Raw genomic sequence first — 24030 nt, 5'->3', positions numbered from 1 at the left:
GTTTGTAATGTTAATTGAAAATTTGAAATATGAGCATCTAAGGTTATATTCTGGGACATATCTGACTAGTTATGATATTTATCTGGCCTCGATCAGACCCTCTCTGATTAATCCAGGACGTCCGTTTTCGTGGGCAGGATTTATGTTGGTTGAAATCTGGTGATATTCTAGGCTAGATCTGACTAGTCATGGTTTTAATTGATTGGTCCAGGTCCTGACCGTGCTTGCTGGATAAGCACTCAATGTGTCATAATGCTTGAGTTGTAGATTGGGTACTTTCACTATTTCTGTATGACACAAGTCTAAAATAAGTTGTTAATCAGACTAATCATTAGTCGATTATAAAAAGATCGAATTATTTCACTCCCATTCATTGAAATATTAAAAATGAAACAAATTATAAATATATAAATAAAACTTGCTTTTCGACTATACAACAAAAGTCATCAATAGAATAATCGTTAAGAAAATTATGAAGACTTGCAGCCCTAAAGTAATGTAGAAAGTGTCATACCTTTATGTGCTTTGTATAAGGATTGATTGGCTGAATGTGTTTGACAAATTAAAATTGACTGTCCATTACTTATGTACAGCATGTACAACAGTACAGTTCCTCCCATAAGGTCCCATACATTCTCTCCCGATACAGGCTCTCTGTGTCCAGATGGAGAGGCAGGAAGAGGAGGCTGAAGGCCTCCTGGAGGACCTGAGTCTCATGGCCCGCTTAGCCGGCCCAGAAAGCCTCCAGCATCTGGCTGAGGAAGGCATGCGGCTGCAAGAGGGAGTCGGCGTCACCCGACAGCTTCTGTCCCAGACTGAGAAACAGATAGACAGGGATGTGGAGTCCCTCAACAGGTAATGGTAAAGTTTTATGTCGGATTGAGTCTGAATTCAAAACAATCGTATTATGAAAAAAAAAAACGTATGTATTCATAAATACATAACCTATACTTTATTTATTTTCTCATTTATCAATGCATTGTTGTTGAAATATGATATGCAAAATAAAATTATGATAATAAGAGAATAATTGAAGGATGTTAAATCAACGGGATGACGGGATATGAATCCCCCGACAACCCTGTCAATGTCAATATCAACATGTATTATGTTTACTAGCCCTTACCCGTTCAAAGATATGAGCTCTGAAATGATGTGCAGTGTGTGGGTTATGGGGTGTGCACTGTGCACACAGTATATGAGGGATGGAAAGTAACTTAAACTGGTGCTTGCATGATAATATGTAGGAGCATCAATGTAAGAAATACCCGTAAACACACAGCTGGTTAAACATGTTGCCTCATGCTAGATGCAGAATAGATATGCCTCATGCTAGATGCAGAATAGATATAGATACACCATAAAAATGCTAATATACAGCATATGATTTGTGAAAGTGACAAACGGGCTTCACAGTTATGTCAGGTGTGTTCATATGCTAATGGTGATGCGATTTCAGATCAATTGCTCCAGCCACTGAGGAGAAACGCTGTGACAGACAGACAGACACTCACTCAGACAGACACTCACTCAGACAGACAGACAGACAGACAGACAGACATTCGCAAAATTATATGTTTGATAGTAGCAGTGGCTACATCCTTTTGAACAATCCTGTTAAATGGTAAAACCTGTTTCTCGTTCGGTGCAGTGCACTTCAAGCTGAGCCGGAGCTGGCATCCTCTTACCTGTCTCAAAGACGAGAGGCCCACAATAAGATGGAAACTCTACAGCAGCAAACAGCCCAGCTGCCCACCCTGTTCCCCTGGCCTGGGAGTGGCGAGCGCAGACAGGCCAGCCGCCAGGCCCAGGACCTGCTGGAAGAGGCTAAATCCCTTGGATTGTCTCTTGCTACTCTGGCTGAACAGGGGAGGGAACTCGCACAGCGAACCCATGACCCAATATGGGAGGATTCCTCTTGGGCTGCACTGATGACCTGTCAGTCTACGTTGGAAGCACAACTCAATGTGAGTCATTTCATGTGATTTGATTAAATTGGCAATGTTAAAGTAATAATTGGAGGTTGCTGAGTTTTAAGTAACGACATGCATTGTACCCCTCACCTTATCTTACATAGACAGCAATTATTATAAAAGGTTAAAAAAGTTTCTAGTCTCAGATACTTACATATCTTGCAGTGGGGATTATGTCAAGCTGGGATATGGCTGCAGGGATGCCTTGACATTCGGTCCCATTGGCCTATGTGGCATCTCATTATATCTGTGGTATACTTCTGTGTATACTGTACATATCAATATCAACCACTGTTTGTATGTTTACTTTTCTGAACTTATGTTGTGTACGTACTGTATGTACCTTGTACCTATTATGCTTTATGCTTATTGTGCTTTACTGTAGCCTCTGGAAAGGTGCTAGACAAGTGCAAAATACAGTTGTTGTTTTGTCACCCTGGTATCTATAGGCCTACTAATTGTTTCATTATCCAACAGGGTGTGTGTTTGACACTTGAGCAAGGCACGTATGAAGAAGAATGCTGTGGCCGGTTGTTACAGGACTGTTACAGTGTTGTAACATCTCTGCAGGAAAGGATGTCCACATTGGACACACAGCAACAAGGCTCAGCTGGAGATTACAGAAATTTAAAGCCTTTGGAGGTGAGGTGTACGTCCCAGAAAGTTGTCACTTTGGCAATTGTGTTTTTTTTGTGCACATTGTGTTTTTTATAAACCTTGAGACGATTTAGATCATATCTTTGCATCATGTCTGCTGTCTATTATTTTGTTCTACTGTATATTCCCAAACTCCCAAAAGCCAATGTGCCAATGTTGCATCACGCTGTTGGGTAGGTTTTTGAAAATGTTGACACTAATGATGTGCCTTAAATAGGGACTGCCTTTATTTGTCATGAATTGAATTTGATATGACATTTTATTCACATTCACTTTCCTCTCCAATCCAAAATTGCCTCCCTTGGGGCCCCACACTTTGAAAATCTCTGCTGCGTATCGCTCTTTCCCTACAGTACTGTACTGTATGTCTTAATCCCATCCAATAGAAGACATTCGAACTACAGTTCTACCTCTCTTTGCAGGCTTTACTCCAAGAAATGGGAAACGCAGAGAAGGACTTTCTTCATATTGTTTCTCTGAAGGACTCTCTCTTGGCAAGTTCAACAGCTGAAGCCCAAGCGGTCATCTCCAAGCAAGTTAGTACCCTTCAAACCCAAAAGGTTGTGCTGGAGAACAGCATCAAAGAGAAGTTGGCGTGGATTAAAGAGAACATGGCCCCAGGAGACAACCGATTTAGAGATAACACTTCCTGCTTACAAGAGAAGCTAAAAGAGTTGGCTGACAGTTTGGCAAAACTGGACGAAAATGATGACATGATTGGGGACATCAACAGACTGAAACAGCAGTGGGATGTGATAAAGGTAAATTTGTTTCTCTTTCAGAACCATCACGCTCTGACCGTGTGTGTGTGTGTGTGTGTGTGTGTGTGTGTGTGTGTGTGTGTGTGTGTGTGTGTGTGTGTGTGTGTGTGTGTGTGTGTGTGTGCGTGTGTGTGTGTGTGTGTGTGTGTGTGTGTGTGTGTGTTATCCCAATCAACTGTTCAATAAATCAAAGAGCAGTCGCAGTCAGAAATAAAAAACACTCCAAAATCAAATCAAACTGTTCTTGTTCCATATGCCTCACAAGATGCCACAGGCGTTTCGCCTATCCAGCATCACACACTGTTTGTGAGTGCGACCCTCTTCTCTTTAATTGATATGATAATGGTAGCAATTAAGACCTTTATAATGCACCATTAGACAAAAAGGTTTCTGTCCATCTAATATGCCTATCTACACATACAGTATGTACAGTACTGTACATGCACGCACACACAGAGAGAGAGGGGTATATATAAAATATCAGTACCAAGTGGGAAATGTTTTCTTTCCCAGGACTATGAGAGCAACTTGAAGGAGCTTACAGCGAAGCTCTCTCACCTGCAAAACCCAGGAGGGTCGAAGGTCTCAGAAGAAATGCTTCCTGCAGATGGGACTTTGACTGCTGATGCACTTGCCAAAGAACATGACAGGTACAGTGAAATAATACTCCTTAATCTTCCACCTCGCTTCATAGCATGTTTTTGCATGCTACATGTGTGATCATCCCCATAGAATGTGTGATCATCCACATAACAATAGTTGAATAGAAAACGCTTTGTTATTTGTTGGATGCAATTGTTTTCAAATACTGTATAACCCTGCTTACTATACCACTGTTCCATCCTGTTGTTCTGTCTCACCTGGTGTCCATGTCCAGTATTCTGTCCTACATTCTTCAGAAGAAGCAAGAGACTGCCGAGAACATAGCCAACGGAGTTAGAGAAGCTATCAGCCGGCTAGAGCAATGGAACCAAATGGTGAAATCCAGTACATCAAAGCCCACACAGGTGAGACTCACCCATTCATCCACTTAGCCTTTATGCACATTGTACAGGTACAATGTGCCTGTACAATCAGGGGGTCCCTGATGCAATAGGCTACAACTAATCTCAGATTGAGGGTTAGCTTGTAGATCAGCTATTTTTGTTTGAATGTTTGCCCCAGTATAAGGATGCTAGGGTTCATTATTGTTGATGATTTAACATGATCTATGAATGTTATTAGGTTGATCCTCAACAATGTCTGCTCCTCAACAATATCTTGGGTCATTGCACACAAATGACCATATATACAAATTGTACTTACTGTAGACTTTCTTTAAAATGAAATGAAATCAAATACAAATGTAAACATATACGTATATCCATTTCGAACTAAGAGTGTGCAAATGTAACCAAATATACAGATCCATTTGTTTACATTAATTGTCTCAGAGTTAAATTAACGCTCTTCTACTGGATCTTACTGTATAATAATGGGATTGCTTTGTTGCCATCAGGTTACTGTAGAGTACCTTTACTAGATTTATGTTTTCAACTTTCTTTCAACAATTGTGAACTTTCAGTTTTAGCATTTCTACAAATCACCCTGTATGTGTTCTCCATCACAGGTAGATGTTGACATTGGACTGCAGCTTCAACAATCCGTGCAATGGGTGATCTCACAACGAGAGTTCCTTGTCAACTGTCTGGGGAAGAAACGCACAAAGAAATTGCAGAAAGGCGCCTCCGATGCTCTTTGTAAACATGCTGATGTCACACCCTGTGTGGTGAACCAAGAGGCTGACGGTGGCGTGGAGCCGGTGCTGAAAGCGCAGCCTGTCTGTGTACCTGTCTCTGCAGATGTGGATGCAGATGTTGAACTTACAGACATATCAGAGTTGGAGTCAAACACACAAGAACCAGAGACCAGAACAAAGTTAACTGTCCATTCCTATGAGGGAGACAAATGCAGCGATGACTCAAAAGCATCGTCAAATAAAGTGTTTACAATAGTGTTGGAAGTGCCTCAGTGTCAGCCAGAAGATGTTAAGCAGGGTGAGAGCTGCGGAGAGCGCTTTGAGAAGACATCCACGGCCACGCACAGTTTGTCAAATAACAGTAGGTGCAGGACCCTCGCTACAACAACGGACGGTGAATCGAACAAAGCCGTGCAGAAGTCAAAGGTGTCTCGATTAATGGAAATAATGTTTACAGGGTCTCAAATACACACATGCACAGAAGTGAAAAGCCATCTCTGCAAAAGCCCTGAGTCTGCAGGCAGTGATGGATTGATGATTCCCAAATCAGATGGCCGTGTCACTGCGTCTGAGCTCACTGACACAGATCCCGCTGGATCAGTGCATGCAGTAACCTGTCCAGGTATCACAAGTGAAGCAATGACTGACTTCTGTCACATAAAAGACAAACAGGCAGAGAGCTCAGTCGTGTGTGCCGTGGATGGCCCAGGGCAAACAATGCTCAAGGGGGATTCCTTAATGCAAACACAGCTCCTGTGCACTCACAGTACAGGTGTATCTGCCACGCAGCAGGACATGGCTACTGACGCCTTACAGACAGAGAGCATGCATGTAGTAGACACAGGAATGGAAGACAAGGCGTATGCAGACAATAGCGCTGACACTGAATGCATTGACACTGCAAACAACCACACGCCAGGAGAAATTCAGGACAACCTCAAGTTTCCAGAAGCTGGAGGGGAACTGGAATTGCATGCAGCGCTGGAGGTAGCATCCACTGAGGGAACGCAGGGAGAGGTAAAACATTCTGTTTTGTTCTATGAATATCTTTTATATCTTCTTTATTCTTTGAAAATCCTTTGTATTGTGGCTGTAATTCTAGGTTGTTCAAAAAAGCCGCCAGGAGCTAAATATGAGAGTAAGAGACACCGGATGACACACACGCACAAGAATCCAGGTCCACTCCAATACTTGCACTTGGACATTTTTTACACAAACACGTTTAAATTTGGCTACAACAGTTCCCAGCAAACTATTAGAAACTAAACGTGGATGTTATTGCGTTATCTTTGTGACTATTTGACGGTCAACAGAAATTGTCGGCTCCCACGCTCACCCCCTCTCTGTCCATTTCCCACACTACTAGTGCCCAGGTGAATGCCATGAGTACGCCCACCACCAACTACCAGTGCGCAAGCTGTGAAGCAATGTGCATACGTTCACGTCAATAATAAAACAGCAGACTTAGCATTTAAGTCATATATGTCTCCTACACTTTGTTTGAGCGAAAGCACATCTGTGATATTACAGGTTTAGAGGGGCGTTACTGAAAAGTGCGTTTGACTGATGGTGGGAGACAGGCGAGGAGAGACAACCTATTGTCCTTGCTAGCATGAATCACACCTGTACGACTGCTCTTCCCTTTACATTTAGGCATTTACCTTTCAACTCAGCTTGAGGCTAAAGTTTGTTTATGTAGAGTGAAACATTTGTAGGTGGTTCCTGCAGCCTGCTGTAAAGATTTCCTGACATTTTGACTAACAAACCTGAGCTGCTTATTTAAAAAAAAAAAGATCATGCCATCATTAAATCTGCAAAGTTCAGAATTAGACTGAGCTACAATGATATAAGGCTATCAGTTATCGGTACACAGTTTACACTCACTAGGTAAAAAGGGTTTGCCATGGCATGTAACATTACATGGGCTCTGAATGTGTTCTTGTGTAACAATTCCGGATGAAACATCATCTATATACAAACATAATCTATTTCTAAACTGAATGCATACCAACACTAGTGAACGCTTTGAACTGCAGCGACATTGGTTTCTGTTAAAAGTTTGCCACAGGAATGTACAATGGCAAGCTCATATACGAGAATGTAAATGTTTGTTTTTACAGATACTTTCTCATGATGTCACAGCACATCAGTCACCTGCCAGTGCAGAATCCACCTCCAATACCTTCCCTGTCTACCTCCACCCATTCAGCTCTAAGGCACGCCTCGGGTGCTTCTTGCAACGTTTTTATAAGGCACATCCCCAATTCCTATGTACTGATGCTATGGTTGTCCTGATATTTCAGGTGTCTGTACCCACATAACCTAAACAAACACTAATAAATCAGTCATATCCCGATTTGGCAGAGTAGGGTATTCTTTTTTTTAAGTCAGGATCTGGGCCTTTCGCCCTCAGGGCAGACAGCGCCCGCCCTACTCAGGCACATTCCTGTGTTAATAGCTACACTGACTCGCCGGGCTGCAGTCTGCTTGCTCACTAGCGTTCACTGAGACCAAGGAGAGGACAGGAAGCCTTGTTATTATCTCGTGCCAAACATGGGAAAGAAACGAGGCAACAAAAATGTGACACCACCCTTATTTTTTGGCGCGTTTATCTGCGTTCCCGCAGAACCAAGAAGGAGTGGAAGTCGAGGGCAGGACGGCCGAGGCGATGTCTGATTCGGGGGCCGGAGCGAGAGCAGGTGGATCAACAGAGTCCTCCAAACAGCAGTCCTCCATCATGCTGGGCATCCTGTCTGAAATCCAGGGGTTGGTGGAGAAAAGCGACATCACGAGCGTGAGTATTGCATCAGGTGGCTTTTAGAGGCAGGCAGGTTAGGTTTTTTACTGGGTTAGAATTTAGGAGACGTTTGTTCCCGAGGGCTGACTCACGGGCTGTGTCGGAGCATGTTAACAACATGATTCTTTTTCCACAATGCATCAGCAGTTCATAGAGGACCTCCAGAGAGACGGAGAGAGAGACGAGAGAGGCTTGATTAGAGAACTATTGTATAACTGTCTTTGACTTGAATTTCAAGTATTTCAGTCCCTGGGTTGACCCGGTGCACTCGGTACAAGAAAAGGTTCTTCAGAGCTCCTCTTGTTAAAACAAGAATGACAATGTTTTACTCTAAACTATAAACTCACAGTTCCTGAGTTTGCATTTGTTTCCATAAATGGATTGAAAGACCCATTATAACTGCATGCATTAGTGAATAGATAAGAGTTGGGTAATTAAACGTACCGTTGCCCTGGTGATACTGTGTTCCCAAGATGCCACGGACAGGCAGAGGAAGGAGCACTGAGTATACAGTCACTTCCTGTCGGGGTTAGGGTCATTACCAGACCCTGTATATACTGTATAATACACTCTATGAGATATATAGATCTCTCTTAAAGCAGCAGATGTCATAGCACCCCAAATCATCACTGACTGCAAAAACCTCACACTGGAATGAAGTCAGAGCAACTCTGACTTCAGAAGGTTGACATGTCTGCATTATAAATCTTTGTTTTAAGTGGTTTCGTGTAATCTACAGTATTATAATATTTTGAGATTAGAATATTTCACAGCTTCCGCAATATATCTAGAATATAAGTTATTATTTGTTTTAAATTATATTACAGAAAAAAATGAACTTTTACACAGTATATATATATTTTTAGAGGAATGTGTGTGTGTGTGTGTGTGTGTGTGTGTGTGTGTGTGTGTGTGTGTGTGTGTGTGTGTGTGTGTGTGTGTGTGTGTGTGTGTGTGTGTGTGTGTGTGTGTGTGTGTGTTAGGGTGACCAGATCCAAACTGTTCATTTGAGGGACAGAAGTACCACTTGTGTGGGACTGTTAAATAAATTAATGTTAAACAAGTATGGATCTATAAATCCATAATTAAAATAAGAGACAGAGACCAAAGGACGTATATCTTAGATTGCTGTATTTGAGAGGAGTCAGACCAGGAGACAAACAGTGAGCATACCATAGCGGCAGCTTGATAATTCTCTCTCTCTTCCAAGATGGAAGTTAACATGTATATAAAGAGTACAGTTATAACAGTATAAGTCGTGGGACTCATTGATTGGTTCCCAGATCATAACAAGGAAGACAGTGAGTGGTAATTTTCCACTAGTGACATACAGTATATCATGATTTCGTAGTCAGGGCAACCAAAGTTACTATGACCTGTAATCTATTAGCCTGAGCTTAGAGTATCCGACCAAAATGTGGTCTATACTGTAAGTTCAGTTCATAATATAACTTATATGGTCATATGAGCCTCATACACAAATCACAGAATTATGTATCATAATTCTGCTTATCAGGGACAATGTGGGACGGGCGGGCAGGGGATTAATAGCAAATTATTAATTAAGTTGCTAATAAATGCTTCGATGTCATATTCGACCATAGGCCTAATACTGCCTATTAATTTGTTATTTACCCCCCTATAGGGGATATTTCTCATGTTATTTTATTAACAGGCTTAAAAACATATATTGCAGGGAAAAGAGACAATGAGAGAGATTTACATTACAATGGAATACTGTGCCCTATAATATATTCCAGTAGTCCAGTGTGGTCCAGTCTAGCTCACGTTAAGAGCTTCAGCAAAAATCACCTATATCAACACCTGCCAGTCACAATGTGGGACAGAGTCTCAATTTGGGGGACGCCTGAAAAGTCATGGAAATGTGGGATTGTCCCTCGCAAAGGGGGAGTGGGGGACATCTGGTCACCCTTGTGTGTGTGTGTGTGTGTGTGTGTGTGTGTGTGTGTGTGTGTGTGTGTGTGTGTGTGTGTGTGTGTGTGTGTGTGTGTGTGTGTGTGTGTGTGTGTGTGTGTGTGCGAGAGAGAGAGTATCTTGAATGCAAGGCATGTAACGTTATTGAAAGATCTTTTTTGTTGTTTGATTATCTTTTATTGTGCTATTTGATATATCATTATTGTTGTATATTCCAGAGGGCAGAGCACATGGATGGATCTTGGTACCTGGAGTGCTCTCCTAGGGAAGCAGAGATCCAGCTGGAGAGAGCCATGATGAGGGTGATGAGATGTCGCTACCAGCCAGCCCAGCTCAGTGTCGCTGCAATGACCACACAACTGCAGGAGGCAGAGGTGAGCAGTAACCACTTACACCAGTGGTGTTCAAGCTTTTTCACATCAAGGTCCATTATTTATTCGGTATTTGAGCAGCGGACCACCATTTGATGAGATTTAGCCTCTCAGACCCAAAACGTAGATTATTTTGTAGTGGTTGGATAAGATTTTGTCCACAATTCCATGCTGTATTGATGTTGGTTCCATAGGAGAGATAACAGACAAAAAAGAAAAACGACATTCTCTAATTGTGTAGACTTCTTGTATATTAAGTAATGCAGATGTTTAACAATAATTTAACTCTTGAGAGTATAAAATTAAACCAAATGGTTTCATTTTTACACTCTCAAGAGTTAAAGATCTATAAGGGTCCATTTGGTTAGTAACTCTCCATCATTTAGGTGGGTCCACCTAAACCCCTGGACCCCGGACCAGGGGTTGAAAAAAGACTTAAACCCTCTATTCTTAGTAAAACGGACCTACCTGAGTTGCATCTGTAGTGTACTTGGACCGCTTTTTTCCATCTAAAGCAAATCTCTTTGCCAAAAATAGATTTGGGGGCTGGAGAGCATTGCCATTTCTTCCAAGAATAAAATATTACAAGCACTACATAACCCTTGATTCATTGTTCATATTTTGTTTTTATTCACACTCTACTAATATATGATTCTTCTTGTAAATGTTCTGCATTGCTACCACTTTGTGCTATTCTTCATCCTATATATTCTATTGTTTGTTTGTTTATTTAGTAGTTCTTTGGATAGAATGAGCTAAAGTATAACATCTGAACTGTTGAAGAGTTACATGTTCATTTCAACAGACAGTACTGCAGAATAATCCTAATTTCCGGTTGTCTGATCTTTGCTTTAAGGAGCACAAACGCTGTGTGCTGGACCAGGTAGCTGCTATGAAGCTCATGAGCACCAGGGTTCATGACCCCGCGGTGCTTAGAAACATGGAGGAGCAGTGTAGCGCCGCCCTGCTGGACGCCTCTGCCACGGTGCAGGTCAAGGCAGCTCAGCAGGAGCAGGTCACACACTATCACAAGCAGATGAAAGCTATAAGAGTCATGTTGGAGGTCCTGGCTGCTGAGATGGAGAAGCTAAACCTGTGAGTAACCTGTTGATTTTAAAAGTATATTGTTACTAACAGCTAATCATTCCTTTAACCAGTTTACAATGGTCTGTTTACTGCTGCAACCAATGATGTATTTTCCTAATCGATTAATCTGTTGATATTTTTTTGAAGCGGTGAAAGCCGCTTCCAAGGAGTGGCTTTGTGTGTCCCATGTCCATATATGGTCATTTCAGTCCAGAATGAACAGGTTTTATCAAAAACAAAATGTGTGTCCCATGTCCATATATGGTCATTTCAGTCCAGAATGAACAGGTTTTATCAAAAACAAAATGTGTGTCACCTCATGTCCATATATGGTCATTTCAGTCCAGAATGAACAGGTTTTATCTGTCCCGTACGTCCAGAATACGTGTGTAGTGTCCGTATCTATGTGCTCCAGAGTTCTTAACTCTGGAACACAATTTCAATTCAATTCAATCTTTATTTCAGACCCGGGGAGATCCATATCACAGTTACAATACAAAAAAACAGCAATACAGAAATATAAATATTTACAAAAATACAAAAATAAAAGCAAAATGTACCATGCCCAAATATTCAGTTTCTGACATGTGTGCCAATGGTTCCACAGTCTAGATGAGAACCTGGCAAAACCGTGTGTAGGTTCCATTATAACAGTGATGATATAATTAATTGACTCAGATGCTAACCTGTACATCAGGTTGCGTAGCACAGCAGAGCAGGTGGGTACCCTGATACTGGCAAACATCTGGCTTGCACTGGGGCTTCTCTGAGCTCTCAGTAGCAGCCTTATGCAGTCATTATAGGCCACTGTCTGATGCTGCCTTGCCTGTAGCGACACCAAAGTGATAATCCAAGTGATGGTTTAAATACACTATTTAAGAAAGAAATTATGGTAAATGTTCTTGAAATTCATTACCCAGTAGTCAGAAACATAAATTATTTCCATTTTATAATGATGAGCAAAGACAAACTTTCACATTATTGTGATGCTGAAAATAGCATATTATTGTAAAAATATTACTTGTATTTGATACATTGAAAACAAAGACAAATTGAATATTTGATTCATCGTTTCATTGTCTATAACATGCATGTTTATTTTTTGTGTTTTATCGGCAGAGATGCTTTGGGAAGCAGCGCCCTGCAAGCTGGAAGGCTCCATGTCCTTCTGCTGACCATGGAGCAGAGAAAAGGCTCGATGGCGGAGCTGCTGCGGTCGTGCAGCCAACTGGCATCCCAGTTGACAGACGCTGAAAGTTCAGGCGCTCTCCTCGCCCAGCTCGGGGACGTCCAGGAGGAATGGAGACTTTTAGAGGGGAGCGCCAAGCGAGCTCTGAGGCATGCCACCGTCGCCGCCTCCCAAGCCTCCCGCCTTTTAGAAGAAGCGGAGGATCTTCAGGCCAGGCTTAACGTTATTCCGTCTTTGCTCCAGTCCACTAAGATCACCCATCAGATTGAGATCACCACAGACCTCAAAACACACCAGCACCGGTACCTGCAATTACAGTCGCAACTGAGCGCTCTGGAGCATTTTTCACTGGGTCGCAAGGAGAAAGAGTTGATAAAGGGTGTTCTTAAAGGCATGAGGCCCATGCTGGAACTCATCACGAACCAGTTGGACACTTATTTACAACTAAGTACGGTCATCCCTTCACTAGCTAAAATCACCAAGCAATTAAATGAGTTGGTCATGTGGGCCAAGCAGGCAGAGAACCACATCACATTTAGGAAAACATTAGCCCTTTTTCCGGAAGAGGCTCACATCCAAATTGCTGAGATGAGGAAATTTCATATTGATATTTTGTCCAGACGGTCAAAGATGCAATCGGATGTAGACGAAATAAAGGCCATGACCTCTGATCTGGACCAGGAGGAAAGCCACCAAGTCTGTATCTCTCTGAAGATGGTGGAGGAACTGTATGCAACCATCGCTCAAAGCTCTGTTCATGCTCTGGAAGTCATGGAGAAAGACCTGGAGCAGAGGGAGAAACTACTGAGCCAACTGGTCAGCACAGAGGCCTGGCTAGCAGAAGCACACGTGAAAAGAGACCCCTGTGTCCACATAGAGAAGGCGTCAAAAGCCGACGTCAAAGAGTTGGAAAACAGACTCAGAATGCACAAATTAGCCACAGAAGAGACAGAATGCCAGCTGAACCTGGTGGAAGCTCTGGCAGAGATCAGTAAGGAAATGGCGATAACTTTGAATCCGGCAGAAAGTCATTACCTGATAAACAGACTCTCGGGTCTCTGGACAGAGCTGGATGGAATGGCAGCTCATGAGCGAGCAACCAGCTGGGAATTAGAGGAGCTGATTCATGAGCGGACCTCTTCAGATGAGGAGTTAGCCACTGTCCAGACCAGCTTGAAACAGATATCTATTGACTTAAATCACCAGACGTTCCCTTTAACAAAGGACACACTCTCGTCTATTGTGCTTTTGAAACACATGCTAATGGAGCATCAGTGTCAAGTCCAGTCGCTGCAGCACTGCGAGGAGGCCAAGCGAAGCTCTCTGTTATGCACCATTGAGGACCTGCAGGAGAAGTGCAAAGCCCTTTACACCCAAACATTGGAGCAAGATAAGTATGTGCACCTCCAGAAACAAATGGAGACATCCAGGGACAGCGCTCAAAAGCGACTCCAGCAGGCCAAAGACAAGACTGTAACCCTGGGTGAGAGGTTCAGATTGTGCCAGATGCTCTTGGTCGAACTTCCTCTGGTAAAGACTCAGTGCCAAGAAGCGGCCGACCAATTGGAAGCCATTGCTCCGGACCTGTACCCCTCCCAGCTTCATTCAGAGAGGCACAGTATCCGCAGCACTGTTGAGACATTGGTTTCTTGGGAGCACGCCATCACAGCCGATATCAGAAATCTGGAGAGCAAGCTTATCCAAGGTCTCCACTTCCACGCTGAGCTGCGGGCCCTGATGGACATTTTCCAGAGTACGAGGCAGGAGTTGGAGGCAGCTGAGGCAGTGTGTCCGGATGAAAAGGCCATAGATATTGCACTGCGTAGGTGTTGGGTCATCTGGAGGAACTTGGAGTCTGGGATGCGAGTACTGGAAGCTTTGGGAAGGAAAGGAAAAATTCAGCTGATGAAAAATGTGGAACTTTACAACCTCAGAGATGCAACCATGCAGGCATCCCATTCACGGATGGTAAGCTAAACGAGTTCATGACCATAAATGTATTTTAGTATCTGTATTATTTATAATACTGATATTTATAATATAATGTTATAATTATGATATATTTCCACAGCCAAATATGTATTATTTAATAACAGTGATTACCAAATACTGCTAATTATGCCCTACAGGAGAGTTTGTCTCAGGCTCGAGAAGCCTTAAAGGATTACCTCTGGGCCGCTCAAGGTGCAATAGCCTTCCTCCACAATGCTGAAGCCACCTTCTTGTCAGCTCGAGGAGGATTTTCGGACTGTTCTGAGGAGCAGAGGCAGACCCAAGGGGCTCTGGCGTCCCTGGAAGATAGCCTCGGTGCACACATCAGACATCTTGTGGAACTGGTGCCCCTGCAATGCTGCCTCTCCCGCCCACAGACAGAGCAGCTCCACATTGGCATCCTGAGCCAGTTGTTGGTGGGCAGAGCAACACTGGAAGCCCAGGCCCAGCTTAGACTGGAGGCACTGCAAAGGTAGTGTGATTTTGTCTCCTACTGTATAGAAAATGTATAATCTATTGGCATGTTGCTGTTGATAATTAAGTGACAGTATGCTGCTATCTATGGACAGTTGGCTTGAAGATAAAATGCTAAACCACCATGTTAAACCTTTGTTGTAAGTGTAGCAGAGTGACTCACTGCCTCAGCCTGATCGCCTCAATAGTCTAGGATATTGCTTTGGATCAATGGTTAAGATAATGAACTTTCACATGGGAGACCCGGGTTAGAATCCTGGGCATTAGGTGTATGTTCCTCCTCTTCTGTGTTTCGCTGAAACCCTGCTGACATGTTAAATCTACAATCCTCACTTCCTGTTTTTAGCAACTGCCCTCAGTGGCCGTGACATTTACTCGCTGTTTAGGGCAACATTTAGAAATTGACTTCAGAAAATATGAATCGGGTTGATCATGCCGGTGATGATTGACCGTATGTTCTTGCCCTCAAAATGCTTTATGGCTATTGTAGGAATACAGAGAAAGGCGGACAAAGACAGAAAGGACTATTTACTGTGTCAATATGGATTATATCATATTCTAGACTCTCATAGCCTTTGACAATGAATTGAAATGCACATCAATTGCATGTGTTTTTCCAGTTCGAGCCTGTTAAAAAAAGGTTGTTCAGGGTGAAATTGTGTTTCTCAGGGCAAGTCTTGACCTTTGCAGACTTCCATCGAGAGGTTTCTATATAAATATCCCAGGGCACAAAAGTATGAATTAAGTGCTAACTTTTACTCCATAATATGATATCTTGTTGTAACATAACCTCTTGGCCAGAAATTCCACATCAATCATAACTACAGTGGAAGCTTTTGTGCTGGATTTGTGTCTTGGGTTGTCTATTAGGCATTAGTGTTCCTTTACATCCTCTCACAGTAAAGTCAATAGTAAATATTACGGTTGATATAATTCTGCTATAATTGGTTAATAAATGACATTACAGTTTGAGGAAATGAGGAGAGAAATGATAACTCATCTGATTGATTTAAGATCAACAATAGCTTGACACAAGATAACTCCCAGATTGTTTGTGTTTCATATTAGAGTGTCACCTTTTAAAAAATAGTTTGAAATACAAATATTTTGGTTGTTTGATTTAAACATGAATATTAAAATGTACTGGTAAAATACAGTACAGTCATCAATTATCTATCCCTATTCCCTATTCCATATTCATGTTTCATATTCAATCCATATCCAAATGATACCTATAATTTCTACTGTATCTGTATCATGTACTGTAGGTGTGCGGCCAGGAACTGCAGCCACAGGAAGTCACATGAAGACATACGGCAGCTTATTTCCAGATGTGAAGCCCAGCTCTCAGAATGTGGCACAGATCATGTGACCTCATATGATGAATGTGTGGAGCAACAGAACCAAGCTACGGTAATGATAGATTCATTGGATATGCACTTGGACATTATGAGTAATTGAATTGAATTTGTGGATATACATTACTGCAGTGGTTCTCAACCTGTGGGTCAGGACCCCCAGGGGGGTCCCCATATTATTTTTTGGGGGGGTCCCCAGATGATTAGCTTAATGTGCAACATTTTCTCTCTCAACAGTAAACAAACTAACAAAGTTTAAGTGTATAGAGGGTATCTGATTCTGCACATTTCTAAAGTGACAATTTGAAGACTTTTTAATACCTCTAAAATGACAAATTAAACATAGGCCAAATTGTTAAATATTAGATGCAGAAATTGTGAAAATAGTCTATCTACTGTACATGCTCACAACACCTCGCGTTAGATCTGTTGTTTTCACAATAGAACCGTGTTATACAAAATGTAATGCCTCAACTCTTTGTGCTCGTCAGGGTGGGGGGTCCACAGTTAAAATATGATTATTTTTGGGGTCGCGGCCTGAAAAGGTTGAGAACCACTGCATTACTGTATTGAACCCGCAGCCTGTACTTATCAGTCTTGCTCAAGCAGTCATGGCTTTTGTTTGAACTTGCTCAGGGTGATTAAACTTACCCAGAAGATGTTTACCACACTGCAACAAGGTCATATCGGGCCAGGGTATCTGAATGATCCTAGACAGTAAAATCCTTATTATTTATTTGGTTATTTACAAAACTGTACAAAAATTTAACCAAAATGGACCCGTAGTCTGTTTTCCTTATAGGGCCCCAATGGACACCCATTTGGTTCTATTTGTACTGTACTTGTACACTCTCCTAAATCAAATTAATGAAGATTATTATTAAAAATATTAATGTACTATGTGTGAAGTTTTCATTCAGACACAAACCCACATTAACACCAAGACCAGTCAAAGCATTATTAATTGACCGAGGTTTCTATTGTTTGACTGTGGTGTGTACATACTGTATACTAGTGTCTGATACTGTTTTCCATTGTGCTTTGAAGTCACTGATGACGGAGCTCCGTGGCCTTACTCAGATGTTAGAGAAGCTGGGGGCCGGGTGTCCGGTTCAGGGTTGTGGAGTAGGCAAGGATGGCGAGCTGGGCGCCCTCTGGAGGCGCTGGGCGTCGTTGCGACGGGGCGTTGGTCTCCTGCTGGCCCACTCTGTACAGAGAGGAGAGGAATGGAAGGACATCGCCACCAGCGTGAGTCATAACAAGAGCTTTCACTGATTTAAAAGGAACTGCACTGAGCATAGATTTTTGGTTCTTTTACCACTTGAACCCCAGGGTCCCTCAGTGCTCTATATATATGATGGTCCCCTCTTTTTTGGAGCGGTGAAAGCGCTCCCAATAGACAGGTATGTCCGTGGGTATGTGGCTGGGTGGCTGGCTGGGTGGCTGGCTGGGTGGCTGGCTGGCCGTGTCTGTAGCCTGGCAATACCTTGAGTGGCCACACACAACACACTAGTTAAAGGAGGGGCGCTGTTTTGTGCAGGCCAGGCACACTTACCACTCACTCACAGGCACAGTTTACAGTTTACAGTTTAGGCATTTAGCAAGCTGCTCAGATTCACCGCTCCACTTCGAACCGAGGTTTGATTTTTTTCTTCTAGAGCAGGGGTGGGCAACTTTGATGATGGAGAGGGCCACCAAGTTTCCATACTATTCACTTCAGGGGGAAAATTGCGTATCTGCACTCTCACCAGTAGTATACAGTACTGCAAACCCTTCACTCAAATCTATAATAGTCACAAATGTTATAATAAAGGCATATTAACTATCATGTATTTATTTATTATAATTTCTAAGGCATTTAGTAATACTTACCGGTATATTAACTATTGGGCCGAAAAAAATACAATAGAATTTAATCCAATGGGCTGTAGTTATGTAAACTTGGAATTGGAAATCAATAATTATATCAGTTGTTCAGATCATGATGTTGACCAATGGGCGGCATTAAGTTAAGGTGGCCAGTTACCCATTTATGCTCCAAATTGCGAATTTCTTCATCGAAAATAGCAAATCTACCAGCTCACAATGTGTTGCAGTGTTAAATGTTCACCTACTATGACTTGCCCAGAAAGGAATACCCCTAGGGATACTAGGATTCATGTGGTTAGATGAATGGATGGTTGAATGAATACACATTGTGTAACGTCTACTGTATTTCTTCTTTGCAAGCTTATCCAACCTCCTCTCTCTGCCCCTAACCCTAAACCTGAGCCCCTGACCCTAACCACACACACACTCAACTCTTTCAATTACATTATTAGCGCTGCTCGTATTTATACAAAAAGAAAGGGCATGGCAACTGTCCTTGGCAACTGTAGAGTGACAGCATTGTCATCTGAAACCATCTTTAGCTTGTAGCTTGAACAGTGGTATCGGATGACCCCCGGCCCAACGGGCCCACCCGCCCTCGTTGTCGAGAGAGGCCCTTTCACAGATGAACCTTTTTTTGTTCCTTGTTTTTCTCCTAGATGGAGCAATGCTCCAGTTCTCTAGCCAGTCTCCGGGCCGAGCTGCCCGACTCCTGCGCCGCGACCTCCTCCTCTGCCGCGCAGGGGGAGCCCCACGAGCTGCTGGCCCACGCCCAGATGCTGGAGCAGGAGCAGCAAGCCCTGGCCTCCCTGGAGCACCGCCTGGAGCACGTCCTGAGCCAGTCCAGTCCTCCGGACGTAGCCAGCCTGGGCCCTGTCGCAGAGAAACTGGAGGAGATCCAAGAGAACTTCAGGAGGTACGGACCGCTGGTTACCAAACACTGGGTCGCGGACACATTTTTATGCGTGCCTTTATTCTTTGTTTCCGACATTTCGTTAAGAACTAGAAATACTGTTCCTACGAAAAAGTCTGGGCTCGCTCGTGACTATATTCTGCAGCGTGTTAACTGTCATGTGAAGCTCAACCAATACTCCAGCTAACACCACTCCCAGATTTTCCACACCTCTATTGCACCTCATTGGCTAAGGGCCCTGCCTTTGTACTGTCGTGGCGGAACTTGGTAAATAAATAATGAAGATAACATAGAGCCCACAATTATTATTGTTTCAAAACATTTCCAAAAAGCATTCCCCAAAAAGCTAAGATATGTAAATAAGTAATTTCATTAATAAATATAATAAATAAAAGAAGAATCTAAGAAAACTAATGTTTCAGAAGTATTGAAAATAGCCGATCTACAAGTGAAGCGAAACGTTGTGAGCTTGTAGATCTGCTATTTTCACTAGTTTGGGTCCCGGGGCAAACGTCTAATTTCTCTTTTGGGTCTTCGGCTAAAAAGTTTGGGAACCCCTGCTGTAGTGTATAGACGATGACGTCAGTCACGCAGTACCGTCTGAAAATGCCTTTTGAGCGAACACTGACCAAAACAAAACAATGTCCTCCACAGCTTGAAAGAGAGGAATGTGCAGGTGATGATGGCAGCGCACACGGCCGAGACGGAGAGACAGAGAGTGCAGGAGGAGATTGGAGAGGTGGAGAAATGTGTGGCTGACATGCTGACCTCTGTGGAGCAGCCGCGTTTGAGTCCGCGTCAACAACAGGTATGATGTTATGTTCTATTACAGGGGTCTTCAGCAGGGGGTCCGGGACCCCTAGGGGGTCCTCAGAGTTACTACAGGGGGTCCACCAAATCCTTGTGTGATAGAAACCTTTTTTTTCCCTCCTTTTTCATATTAACCACTTGAACTCTAGTGTCCATATTCTGAGAACTTTAGCCACAAATAGAAGATCTACAAGGGCAGCACGAGGCATTGTGAGCTTTGTTGTGAGCTCGGCTATTTTCAAAGAGGTAAAGAGGTTTGGTTTATAGGGGGGAAAAAGCACACTAATTACATAGTGAAAGGTCAAGTTTATTAGGCCTGTTGATGGTTCAAGTGGTTAAATATCTGAAAACACAAATTGACATGAATCCAAAATAAACTGACGATTGTGCTGTCAAACAATGAAACTGTATATGGAATCTATGAACAGGTTTTGGAGGTCACTGCTTCATCTCTCTCCCAACTAAGGGGTCCTCGACCTGAAAACATTGAAGACCCCTGTTCTATTATGTTCTATTATGTAACATCGGGTCCAGGGACACTCAGGGGCCTTTGAGGGGGATCTAGGGGCTCGGCTCCCCATGGATAAATGATTCATAGTTTCATAGGCAGATGGCGGACAGACATTTGGTAAATTAATAGTTAGATGGCTATTTTGACCAGACCACTCTATATAGACAGTAAAGTAATTTTGGACGTGTGACAGACCATATCGGACTAAATCATGTCTAACATTATGAATGTTCTTAGATTGGGCTCCTAGAGATAAAACATTTTATCAAATGGGGGTTCTTTAACCTGAAAATGGTCTGTTTATGTACAGTATGATATATGCCTAAAGCTGTGAATAGGCATGTATTGATGCCAGTATGGGTCTCATAAAGAAATGACACAGTCATCAGCCAGAATGATTCAAATACATGAATGTTCATGCGTGTCCATTTTAACCCACATGATGTTGGAAAATTGTGAGCAAATCAGCAATTTCTTCTAACAGTCAACAGTCTTGATGATCTATCATCGCTGAAATGTTGAGTAAAGTTTCCAGACTGATTATTTATTACTACTTTATCTGGTATTGTTCATCTTCATGCAGGCAGTTTGTAGGTCAGCGTTTGTCCGTTGAAGCTGCTTGACCTGCAGTGCTCCTCTAATTACATTATGTCATTGTTGGTCATAATTGGTCTTGAATGTCCTCCAACAGTCTGAACGGACTTGTTGCTGAATATTCTCACACACAGCAAATGTGAGAGTTTGATTTATTTTAGGCTTTTTTCTTGGACCACTGCACTATTCGAGAAAATATTTCTGGTTTCTTATATTTCTATTTTTGGCATTTAGCCTACTTTCAGCAAAGTCGGCCATTAAAAGTTCAGTGGGAATCAGTCATTCCTTTTTTCTCAAATATTTACTTTTAAGGGAGCCTCTCTAATTGGAGAATTAGATTAGAAAGGGTCTTTCAGAGGGTAAACGTTTGACCCTCATAGCCCTGCCTCTCTCCGTCACTTTATTTATTTCCACTCTTATGCCTCCCACTCGTCCCTCTCTCATTTGTTCGTTGACAGGAGGTCAGGAAGGGTTTGTCCTCAAACAAGGCCGAGTTACAGCGTATCATGGACAGCGTACAGAGCAGGTTTGCTGAGGTTCCCGCTGATATCAGCTGTCGAATACAAGAGGTCCAGCTGTCCCTTCAGAGAGCAGAGGAGAAGGTAACACAGAAACGGACATTATCTTTCCTATAGATGCTGGTCAGACGTACAATATTCGTGATGCAGACATATCACATTGCCTGCCACTTACAGTATAAAGTGAACCTAATTTCTTCTGTGTTTGCAGTGAATATGCAATAGCTAATAGGCATTTTCAGGTTTTTCAAGTAAAATTGTTTGATTTGACTGTCCACATTTATAATTTACAAGTGTGTGTGTGTGTGTGTGTGTGTGTGTGTGTGTGTGTGTGTGTGTGTGTGTGTGTGTGTGCGTGTGCGTGTGCGTGTGCGTGTGCGTGTGTGCGTGTTCACGCACGTGCGCTCACATACAGTTCCTGGAAGGTAGCGGCCCGCTATGTAAACTAGCTAACAGAGTGGTGGAAGTTCACTCTGGGCTGGAGGGAGTAAAGGCCTTACTAGAGCAGAGGAATCCAACCTTGGCTGAGGCTCAACACACAATTAAGGTTTGTATCTGTGTGTGTCTGCATGTTTTTTAATACAGGGTATTATAACGTTAGTTGTTCTTTGTGCTGCCTGAGCCAGTAAATAATGTTGCCTGAAGGGCTTTTCTTGGTGTTGGTGGTACTCCTTCTAAATGTCAAACATGATGACACTTCACAATACAGTGTAGATGACACGAGGAATTAAGTAAAGGTTTGGCATAACAATATAACAATATAATTTGTTATTAATATTCTGGTTACCTTTAGTCTCTCAGAAGCAACATGCAGAACAGTGACCTCTTCAATGGCAAAATGTTGTACACTCCTATACCAATGTGTGTGCGCGGCCATTTTCTGTTTTCTTCTAATAAACCCTGTATACTATACTCAATTATAAAAATTAAAACAAATGTTGCACGTTATGCCTGTGTCATGTTTGGACATGCACATTATGCAAGTGCATGGGAGGGAGGGGGCGTGGTGGTTGGAGCATGGGGGGAGGGGCTGTTGGTAGTTTTGACAGTATGCCCATTGCTTTATATTAGACTACATCACTGGGTAAGACACGCATCACTGATCTCCCACCAGAATCAAATCATGTACAGTAATTGATGCACATGCACATGTCTAGTGAAATTAGTCAACTTGTGCCTTAGGTTCCGCATGCACTTATAATAACATTAATGCTAACTTCTTAACCACATTAACCCTGGTGTGCCTATTTGTTTTACTTTTTTTAAATGTTCATATTGCAAAGATAATCTACAAGCTCAAAATCACAAAGTATTCTTTGAGAGAGATGTGTGTACTGAGTTTTTTAGACAGATAATATACAGTGATATGTGTGTGTTCTAGTGAAAATTATGGTTAGTGGTAAGTAATTATGGTGCTTAATTATGTTAAGTACTGTTGTGTATGGACTTGCATCAACCACCATGTTATTGAAAATTAAGTTTTTCAAGCTCCTGAGCCACAAAACTGAGCCAAATCCACCAAAGAAGCACCCTAGTTTGCACGGCCAACACACTCACCGGTTGTTAGAATTCATAGAGACAAATATCCTTAGAACAACGCTGTTTCCAAGCTAAAGATGCGCACACCGTATTTTAGAGTGAATTAAAGTCAAATGTAAGCAACATACAGTATACCGACGGTAGAATATTGTCATTTGTCCCTGTACACCTTCCATTCCAGCGTGTGTGGGACGAGTTGGACACATGGCACAGTCGTCTCAGCGTCCTGGAGAGCGAGGCTCAGGATCTTGCGGAGGATGAGCCGGAGCAGGCCCACCTCCTCATGGACCGGCTCACCCAGCCGCTGCAGCTGTACCAAGACACTGCTAATATGGTGGAGCAGCGCACTGCCTTCCTCAGCAAGGTTAGGCACACTGCACTATAATAACTACAATCGACCAAATCGTAGCTGTCAGACAGAAATGTCCAAAACTCTTACATTTAACGAAATCAGGAAAATATTATTTTCTAAATGGATCCAGTGTAGTCTTTAACTCATTATATTGTAACAGGAAGGCTTAAACTGTTATAAGAACTAGGTTATAATAATGTATTTTTTTTTAATACCTGGTTCTGTGACTCTCCATTCTACAATTGAAATGTATGTGCATTGTGCGATGGTATTCTAAAGTGTTTATTTTTACTGCTTTTCAGATCCCTGCCTATCTTCAGGGGTTTGAGGACATGCTCCATAGCGCCATCTGCTGGATAGAAGAAGCCCAGTCCTGGGTCAGCTCTCCCTGTACTTATTCATCAGCCAAGAGCCTGCAGAGGCATGCACAATCCCTGCAGGTCAGTGATACAGACAAGCAATGCAAATATACAGAAACCCCTGCAAGCATTTCAGTATGTTTGCTATTCCTTGAATTATTATACTTGGTTGCACGCTGTGTCAAGACAAAAAAAATAGCAGGTCTACAAGAACACAACACGTTGTGCTGCAAC

At 42.6% G+C, this 24030-nt stretch overlaps 1 protein-coding gene across 1 annotated transcript in view; it reads left to right on the top strand.

Annotated features, from left to right (window-relative positions):
• LOC308301112 (nesprin-2-like) overlaps positions 1-24030 on the top strand; it is a gene marked incomplete at its 5' end in the record, with an annotated part of 93378 nt that overhangs the window by 5648 nt on the left and 63700 nt on the right. Inside the window, 21 exons of the mRNA XM_080745008.1 lie at positions 650-855; positions 1652-1967; positions 2451-2615; positions 3053-3391; positions 3905-4041; positions 4269-4398; positions 5001-5475; positions 5902-6146; positions 7756-7923; positions 10080-10235; positions 11089-11327; positions 12438-14475; positions 14637-14971; positions 16242-16386; positions 17379-17579; positions 18860-19116; positions 19768-19921; positions 21487-21630; positions 21962-22093; positions 23267-23449; positions 23740-23877. Coding sequence (XP_080601134.1) covers positions 650-855; positions 1652-1967; positions 2451-2615; positions 3053-3391; positions 3905-4041; positions 4269-4398; positions 5001-5475; positions 5902-6146; positions 7756-7923; positions 10080-10235; positions 11089-11327; positions 12438-14475; positions 14637-14971; positions 16242-16386; positions 17379-17579; positions 18860-19116; positions 19768-19921; positions 21487-21630; positions 21962-22093; positions 23267-23449; positions 23740-23877 — 6303 coding nt within the window. The remainder of the gene's footprint in view (positions 1-649; positions 856-1651; positions 1968-2450; positions 2616-3052; positions 3392-3904; positions 4042-4268; positions 4399-5000; positions 5476-5901; positions 6147-7755; positions 7924-10079; positions 10236-11088; positions 11328-12437; positions 14476-14636; positions 14972-16241; positions 16387-17378; positions 17580-18859; positions 19117-19767; positions 19922-21486; positions 21631-21961; positions 22094-23266; positions 23450-23739; positions 23878-24030) is intronic.

Source organism: Nannobrachium achirus, assembly GCF_963921795.1.
Source record: "Nannobrachium achirus genome assembly, chromosome: 16".
In the NCBI taxonomy this organism is placed as follows: Eukaryota; Metazoa; Chordata; class Actinopteri; order Myctophiformes; family Myctophidae; genus Nannobrachium; species Nannobrachium achirus.
This window is presented reverse-complemented; position numbering and strand designations above follow the sequence as displayed.